The sequence below is a fragment of the Ostrea edulis genome, chromosome 5, assembly GCF_947568905.1.
Source record: "Ostrea edulis chromosome 5, xbOstEdul1.1, whole genome shotgun sequence".
NCBI lineage: Eukaryota > Metazoa > Mollusca > Bivalvia > Ostreida > Ostreidae > Ostrea > Ostrea edulis.
The window spans coordinates 42,276,288-42,285,975 of NC_079168.1; the positions used below are offsets into that span (position 1 = coordinate 42,276,288).

Here is a 9,688-nt window from a genome sequence, read left to right on the forward strand (position 1 = left end):
TAGGACTAAAAGTAGGTCAAACATTTTTCCAGATTTTTTCTCATTATGGATACAGGTATTGCCCAGAAATGTAATCAAAACCTTCCTCTCAGAAAAATATCATTCAGTTTGCATTTCAGCTTAATTGGAGCACTGTGACCTACTTTTGGGCTAAAAGTAGGTAAAATATTATAGTTTCCTGGACTTTTTTATTATGGATACAGATATTGCACTGAAATTTTGTCATCTCTGGATGACAAGCGTATGATGTACTGTTTGCACTACTTTGTTGACCTTGTGATGTTGACCTTGGAGTTTAACGTGTTTAACCTATTGACCTACATTTAAGAATCCCTAACCTATTAAAAGTATCTCCTGAACTTTTATATTTTGTGTGTAGATTCTTTATGGCAAGACCATTTATTTGATTCCATGATGTCTGACTTTGTGACTTTGACCATGGAGTTTGACCTACTTTTAAAAAGCCTAATGTTTTTAGTATATCATGAATTATTTCAGGTATAGCTTTCATAATTTAGATATAAGATTTCTTGTGGCAAGGCCTTTCATTTCATACCATGATCTAGAACCTTGAACTTCTTCAGTGGACAAAAGGTTGTGTTAGTCATATTGTTTAGTATTGCTCTGTTAATTTGTTTAAATTAATTTCCTATATCTATCTAAAAAATTGATCCCCTTTTATTGCCCTACGCTACCACCAGGTGTTGAGGCATCCCCATATTACATGAATTCAAGTTTGGTTATGTTGTGACCCTTTGTAGGCACAATGTACAAATGTAAGTTCAAAAAGTTTATGGCAATAAAGATTGAAAAAAAAATCTTTTTCAAATCACAACAGCAGGGCAAATGTGACTAGGGTGAATGATGTGGCTTATGAGCCTCTTGTAAACTTGACTGGCCACTGCCCTTCCTAATTTGTAGAAAACTTCTCTGGTTTAGATTCTAAGCCCAGTGAGAGATGGAAGTAGGTGTCCTGCTCTGCTTTATACCAACCTTGTATAGACCAAAGACAAATTATTTTCAACCTGCATCCATTTAAGAAATAAAAGTTAAATTTCTACTCATTATACTGTAAATGGGGAAATGATTGCGGTGGTTTTAATTTCGTTATGTTTGCGGTCGGGGATTTTTCTTCAAAATTAAAACAACCGTGATCATTTTGCAAGTGTGACACAATACATTTTGAACAGTTACCAGTAATCAAATAAAATTTGAATTCTGCAAAAATAAAACCATCACAATTAGACCAATATGAAAAACCGCTAACTTTTAGCTCCGCGAAATTAAAACCACTTACAGTATATGATATAAGTAAGTTGGGGCAGTTTATGCATTACAAAGTGGTTTATAAAGAGTGTAAACTGTACCAACTTATTTTATATTGCTTTCATTTCTTATAACTTAATTAAAATTCGTGATATGCTCTGGAGTAATAATTCTAAAGAAAATATTAATTTTGAATAATGCGGAGCAATATTGCGGTAGCAATCAAATTGTAGCACACATTAACATTATTACAGTGAAGTCCAATTACCAATCAAATTGCATTGCAGCATGATACAGAGAGGTGTATGTTACAAGTCTGTTGTCCTATCCCATTTGCTTTTAAATCTACTTTAATTTCTAAGGAAAGTTTGGGTATATTGTTGTTATCCATGATTATCCAACTTTCTTGTCACTGGAACTCTTCCAACATTATAAGATGTGTATAGCAAAGTGATATTTTTTTGCATATGATTAGAACTCCTTATATGTATACATTGAAGAGTTTCATGATGGTATCTTTAGATAAAGTGCGTTTGTGTTTAAGCCCTATATGAGCACTAAAGTTTCAGTTGCAAGTGATCGACCTATATATTCTGGATGAGTGACCTTATGACCTAATTAAAATTTTGAAGGCATAACTATGTGTTCCAGTATAATGTTACTTTTAAAAAATTATACTTGTAATAATGCATAACATCAAATATGCCTCAGATGCTGGAATTGACCACAAAAAAAAAAAAATTCTGGGTGAGCAACCAAGTGAAATTTTGGGGAGAATACTTAACCCTTTGGCATGTAAATTAATCTCTCTCTGCTGTTCGAAAACAGAGTAGACTCATTGCAGAATACCACAGAGACTCCAAAATCTGGTCCATGCAGTTTTATCATATTTAATTGTCTCTGAAGAGATTTCAAATAGACATAAAACAATACAGAATCAAATTCCTAGAAACTCCAAAATGAGTTTGCTTAGATGAAACATTTAAGAATAACTTCAATGTCGCATAAATTGAGATGTTATAGTTAGCAAGGAGATATCTACAAAAATTGCGAAAAACATTGCCCTTATTTTATGGATTCTGGTGCTATAGGGCAGTGTTTAATGACATCAAGCAAGCAATATTAATGTGAACATCTGCCTAGTAACTTCTACCAAAGTTGTGAAATTCAAGGTTTTTTTGGTGCTTGGGCACAGCTCTGTGATCTATTTAGTGATGAGGGCTCAGGCCAAAGGTGTTGCTGCATTACGTGAATCATAAAGCTAAATGCATTTGGATCTTCTTTCATTAATCGAGCGAAGCAGTCATACTTTCACTCTTGTTTGGCCCTATTTAGTATACAGTCACAGTATAGTCTATTGGTTGGGGCACTTGCTTCGATTTTCTATTCCGGCACTGCGTCAAACTAAACCTAAGGCATTTAACATATAGTTATTATAATGTTCTAATTCACCACTGTTTTATAAAATCCAGAAATATAGAAAAATTCACACAATTATAAGTATAATAAAGATCACATGCTGATTAAATATGTTCAACTATTGTTTCATGCGTCAGGAGTACTTAATTGCTTGGTTACACATATTCATAAATATGTGTGGATGCCATTTTTTACACTCGCCCATCCACACACACTGTGAATGTGTAACCAAGCAATGTGTGTGGATGTCATTTTTTGCACACACATATCTGCCACGGTGGTCTAGAGGTAGAGCGTTCACCTCTCATATGGAAGGTTGGAGTTCGAATCCCGGCAGCGACAGACCGAAGTTGTCAAAACAGGTAGCGACAGTTCCATCATCAATAATAAATGCTCGGCATCAGATGTAAATGTCACGTACTGGCCCTTGGAGATGACCTTTAAAACAGATGTCCTGTGTTGCACTAAAGAACCTTCGCTGCTCAATGGCTGTAAGCTCCAACCATAGGCCTAAATTTGAAGCCCTTCACCGGTATCCAGGTGACATCTCCATATGAGTGAAAAATTCTTGAGAGGGATGTTAAAAAAGATACAATCAATCAATTTACACACCCCATCAATCAACCATCATACCAAGTTTTGACACCAACAAGTAGTGATGAAATGATTGTCCCCGACAATCGATCCTTTTTGGCTCTTCGATCTCGATTATATGTTTCATAATTGATTGCCGCCTGTACACTAAATCTAATCCGAGATTCATCTGACTGTTCATCCTGCTTTTATATCGAGACATGTTCGGGGGAGAGTCAGAGTGGACTCCACATTGAAAATTGGGAATTCAGTGACACCAGCTAGTGTGTATGCTGCACATATCCACAAAACTATATAGAAATAACCCCCAAAATAATGAATATTTATTAACTACTGCATGCAATATCGATTATATTGATCAATGATTGATACAGTTCTTCCGATTATCGATTATGATTTTTTTAATAAAATGATTTTTCAACACTACCAACAAGATCCTTCAGACATTTTAATGTACACTCTGTCAAGAAAATGAAAATTTAGATTCTTTTGGAGATATGGATAAAAAATAGAGAAAATTATTTTGTTCAGGTTTATTGGAGATACAGGTGGCTAAAAAAAATTCATTATCAAAAAGCTCCTATCAATGCAGCAAGCTCAAGCAACTCAATTATAATTTGGTAATTTTAAGGACATGATGAATGTCAATACATCTTAAATAATTATGGACACAAATATCTTAATAACAAAATTTTTCTCTTTCTTCTTCACTAATGATACTCCAATTTGGAGAGTGTACATCACTGGCAAGCCAGTTAAAATCATCAACATCATTCCAATGGTTTTTCAGTTTGTCTAGTCCTGCAGCAACGAAGTGTTCCTCCAACTTCATGTAGCTGAGGGTGTATGGTGCAAATTCTAGTTGTGAACAGTCCTCTATAATTGCTCGACTCGTGACATGCAGATAAAACTTCGACTTTGTTGTTGAATGTGTTCTCAGTTGCTGACAAGCTATCACAAATGTGCAGTTTTTACAATCGCTAATAAAGATAGAGCTTGACACAGGACCAGAAATAATGACACAATCTGTTAAATTCTTTATGTGAACAGTTGAAGGGGCACCAAATAATCTGAAAGTGCAAAAACTGCTGTCAAATAAACCTACATCTTTCTTAATCAGTGCAGTATCCGTCATTTCTATACATTCATGACATTTCTTTTGAATTGTACAGTCAGACAGTTGTACACCATATTCATGTGCAATTGGCATCATCTTATTGGATTCTTTCTTGTTTTCTTCTTGTTTGGTGGATTTCTTTTTCGAAGAAAATGCAAACTTCTTTTTGGGATAGAGCTTCTCTCTTTTCTCTTGAATACGGGACTGCAAATTGCTGAGAACTTCCTGGCTTTGTCTGACATCATATGAAGGTAAAAACATGGTGGAATCTGCGTGGAACTTTTGCAGACTTAACAGTCTTTCCGTAGCTCTGTCAAGTTCAATTATAGTCTCACTTTTACAGAGTGTGTCAATTTTTTCCAGTGTGCCCAGTATGTCGGACTTTTCTTTGTTAAAATTTTCTATAAAATACTTGGCGCCTTCAAGCGTTGTTAAATCATTTCCCCAATCATTTCCCCTTTCTTCTTTTTTCCTCTGCAGTCCTGCAAGACGCTCTTCTTCTCTTCTTTGTAGCTTTTCGGTGATCTCAGTTTTCCTCTCTCCGATCGTGTCCATGATTTTCGTTTAGTCACGCCACTATCGCTTATATCAATATACACATTAATACATTTTGTTATGAAAGCTTTAATCTGCTGATATGTGATAAAACAAAATACAGAGTAGCTACTTTATCATGTATTATACCACTACACACATGTATGCTGATTGCACAAGGTTTTCGAAAGGTATTTTAATATTGATGTAAGCGATTTATCTCGGCATGCGATAAATCTAGTACTCCAGACGGTCCCGGATCGGGCTCAAGTGGATTGATGCAAGCATCAAATTCGGAAGCAACTAGACCTAGTTGGTAACCAGGCCTATCAAAGTTATGCAAGGTGAAAAATTGTAGAAAAGGAACTGTTATCAATCTAAAAAATATCACAAAGAATATGGAATTGGGAGTAGGGTAAACACGAATACATGTACCTGGAAATATCATGGGCGCCTTTGGAAGAGTAAGCAAACTATTTATAAATCTTCATGTTTTTCCAACATCAATCCTTCACTATAGTTCATTCTGGCAAACTAAGGCCAGTAAGGATATTGCACACACTTTAGATAATATTCCATTGCATTAAATGAAAGGCGAAGATAACGAAGTGATCAATCTCATGACTCCTATAAGCAATACAAAATATAGAGTTGGGCAAACACGGACCCCTGGACATACCAGAGGTGGGATCAGGTGCCTAGGAGGAGTAAGCATCCACAGTCGACCGGTCACACCCGCCGTGAGCCCTATATCCTGATCAGGTATATGGAGTTAGCCGTAGTCAAAATCAGTGTGCTTGCATATACAGGGGTGGGTAGGTTACCGGAAGTCCTGTCCCCAAGCACCTGTGGCTCATCTATAACAATTATTTATTCGATGCATTGAATCGACATCTATTTTGATAAGCTTTAGATCTACTCTTGTGTATTTGCATTAACCATCTAGACGTAAAACGACGATAAACCGGAAATTACTATGCCTTAAAAAAAGGTAACGTGATAGTGACTAAATGCAGAATAAACACGTTTTGCACACTCAAACGTCATGCTGAGTTAAAAGGTCATACAAGGAAAAACTTTCATCCGGGTCCTTCGTCAATGTGAAACAGTACTTGCACGACGACGGCTAGTCAACAATTTCTATCACTGGGAGAAATAGTTTGTTTAAGCATTTAAATTGATAAAATTTATAACAGTCATAAAAATATTCAATAAAGTTACCGGTAAGAGTAGCAGATTAGAATGTTTCATTCATGTTTATTTAATTTGAGCTGGTGAAGTACAGTTTCTGTGTCATTCTCTCACCAGAGGGCGCGTTACGCAAGCTTCACTTTAAGCTCGTGTGTAGCCATTCTCTACCCAGAGTTCCGTGTGCTCCGCACTACACCTGTCAACGGCTTTTTACAGAAATCTTGTAAAAGTTTCTTTGATCCAACTTTTATGTTTTCGACTAAATATTTAGTCATATTATGAAATGTTTTGGTGCAATTAAATTGATGCTTACTGTAAATTGTTTAAAATCGCCGTTTTCTAATCCTAAAATTGGAACTACTTCGTAATATGCGTATGAATGCAGGACATTCATGTGGTGGAGATTTAAATATAAACATGGAATCAAAAGTAAGAAAGGCTGTAAAAATACTTGTATAATTGTAAAATAAGAGACGAACAGCTAAATGGTAAACATGTACTTATCAAAGTGCCAGTGGGCTATAAGAAGAACCTGATGTATCACCTGTTGCCAGAACTTTTTTAAGGGAAAGGAAACCGAGAATGAATGTTTATGTCATGTGATTATATTGTCACGTGATTCCAAGCGTTGACATAGGTGTATGTGAACATGGCAAGAAATTCTTAGCAAAATCTCCGGCGGTATAGAAAAACCGTTAAAAATCAGTGACCGCAATTAAGAGATAAGCGACGGCTACTATTAATCAACAAGTAAAATGGTCCTATTGAAGCCAACGAATTCAGACCGGACGGGATTTCTTGGCATGATGATCATGATTTTTGTGTATTCAACTAAAACACTCAAATAACCACATACCGGCTTATTTGGTCATTTTTGAAAATTATTTTTGCACATCCAATCTTTCCACAGCCTTAGCGTAAAAATGCATAATGGCAAAATTTACAAATTGTGACGACCCCCCCCCCCCCCCCCTTTGCACTTGATCTCTAAGGAAGGATATCATAACATATTTGGAATGAATCATTAGAGAAAGTTGTAATTGCCAATAACGCGCTGATGCCGAATAACGCTGGACATCGGAAATGCTCATTGTTACCCGTCTAGTCTGCCGACACCGCAAAAACGACATGCTACGCAGAACTTCCGAAAGTATTTACCCGCAAACAATACTACCCTCAAATCCACATGGTTTTTCACATGTGTGTAAACAGCCTGAGTGCACCTCAGGAAGTAGCCTCAGCTACCAACATCAAATACAGTAGTTCCTTTGTATACAACTGATTATTTCTGAAAATTACACAAAATTTCCTAATCGGGGATGCAAAAATTAAGAGAAAAGAAGAAGAGGAAATGAGAAGAATCGCGTAGGGGGGAAAATCATTCTTTTAAATCATAGACATATAACTGTTATATGTCTCTGATGAAACTATACAATTGACTAAGTTCATTTTGATTGGACAATTACCGGTGTGACACCTATACACATTAGACGATCGATCCCGATGCCGGCTTATTTTGTAGAATATTGAATATACCTTTTCTGTATGCAGAATGTGTATTGATACAGTAATTCATATTTTTGAAAATTATTTTTACTACCCCCCCCCAACCCTTTCAAATTTTCCGTTCCAAACTCGGCTATATCGTATTCGTTTACCGCACAGGGGCTCGGTTGTCAGATATTGAAGTTTTGTATTATTTGTTCCCGAATAATAAATTGAAGTTTTGCATGATTTGTGTCCGAATAATAGATTATATAGATAAAGTCCACCACCAAAATCCGCTTTTTTCGAGGTTTTAAAAAAGGTTTATCATGTGTACATTAAAAAAGTACTTTTTTTAATGTACACATGATACACCTGGATATTTATTTTTTGGAAAAACTAAAACTTGTAACCAAAACTTTATTTTTCATTATTTTCAAAATGGAATTTTACACCTTAATGGAGAATGCATTTTTAACTAATAGTCATGCAGGTGTCTGATACAGAGATTCTGAAGTCTACAAACGGAAATAATAATGTAGGGATGATCGCGTATATTGATTGAATGAATGTTGTTTAACGTCCCTCTCGAGAATATTTCACTGATATGGAGACGTCACCACTGCTTTGGAAACAATGATACATTTTTATAGAGAGAAATGTAAAATAAAAAAATCATTACACAAAAATAAAGAGTACAACACTGAGGTATACATTTCTGAGAAACATAGCTTACACCCCGTGAGTTACAAACATACATAGCTGAAACTGAGAAATAACATGGTTACATACTTGGATTACCTTGCCTACATGCTTGCATGCCAAGAAATTCCTAGCAAAATCTCCGGCGGTATAGAAAAACCGTTAAAAATCAGTGACCGCAATTAAGAGATAAGCGACGGCTACTATTAATCAGCATGTAATATGGTGCTATTGAAGAACGGACGGGATTTCTTGGCATGAGCTTGCGTAACGCGCCCTCTGGTGAGAGAATGGTGTGTAGCACCAATCAAAGGGGAACCAGTTTAGCTTCACTTACATGAGTAGAGTACGGAACTCGGTGACCACGGAACTCTGGGTAGAAAATGGTTGTGTGTGTTATGAATATGTCATCTTCGCTAGCTAAGGGTTTTCGGTCCACTCCGCTCAGAGCAGAGTGGACCGAAAACCATTGGCTAGCGAAGATGTGAATATGTCTACTCGCTACTTTCACTTGCGATGTTTTCTATCGAATTACAGTCGTTTTTCCCCAATGACCTTTTTACCAATTTCAGAACCTCGAAAGCAATACCAAAATTCTCTGCAAATAAAAGTACATGTGAGCAGAATGAAAGCGGTAGACCCTCAACACTGCAATCAGAATTTGATGACATGATTAGCTTTTTGAAAGATTCTTATGAGAGCAAGTAACTGTCAACGACTTAGTCATCAAAATGCAATCACTTTGTGGAGAAAAGGCTTACACGACAAAATGGATGAAACAGAAGTTGAGGGAACACTATGGTGATCGCATTGTTATGTCAGACAAACAAGGACGGAAAAATGTTATAACATTTCGCAAAACGGCTTCAATTATCTTGTACAGTTTGTATCTAAAAGGCTTAAATAATGAAAACGAGGAGGAAGAGAAAAGGAAGATAATAAAAACTGCTGCAGAACTTATAAGGAATGACATTTGTGCCCTCGAACTTGATAAAAATATCTATCCGGCTGCTGCAGAAATATCACAGCTTCAAAAGAATTTAGAAATAGTGCCTGAAAGTCTACAGTTCTTTTTAAGATCAATAGTGAAAGAGAAGTCATCCAACTTGAAAAAAACTGCGTCCATAGGACAAGCAATTATACAAAAAACACGACAGCGAGCATTGATTTGTCCCCTACAACTAGGATTAGGAGTCCATATGCATTGCCTTTATGGATCACGATTCCTTGTAGATTCTTTGTACAGTCTTGGGTTTTGCTCCTCGTATTCCGAAATCCAGAAGTTTGAAGCATGTGCTGCAGTTGAAGGATCATCTGAAAAGCAAATCCTAGTTGTAAACGACTGTCTCCAATTCGTTGCTGATAACGTTGACCACAATA

At 36.3% G+C, this 9,688-nt stretch overlaps 1 protein-coding gene across 1 annotated transcript; it reads right to left on the reverse strand.

Annotated features, from left to right (window-relative positions):
- Nucleotides 1–3,797: 3,797 nt before the first annotated feature.
- LOC125649792 (tubulin-specific chaperone C-like) lies at nucleotides 3,798–5,372 on the reverse strand. Its single transcript, XM_048877567.2, has one exon. The coding sequence runs from the start codon at nucleotides 4,949–4,951 to the stop codon at nucleotides 3,959–3,961; it is 993 nt and encodes a 330-aa protein (XP_048733524.2). The 5' UTR covers nucleotides 4,952–5,372; the 3' UTR covers nucleotides 3,798–3,958.
- Between the last annotated feature and the right edge of the window lie 4,316 nt (nucleotides 5,373–9,688).

Excerpts from the sequence above, each read along its gene's own strand:
- LOC125649792 (XM_048877567.2), bottom strand. The coding sequence starts at position 4,951 with ATGGACACGATCGGAGAGAGGAAAACTGAGATCACCGAAAAGCTACAA.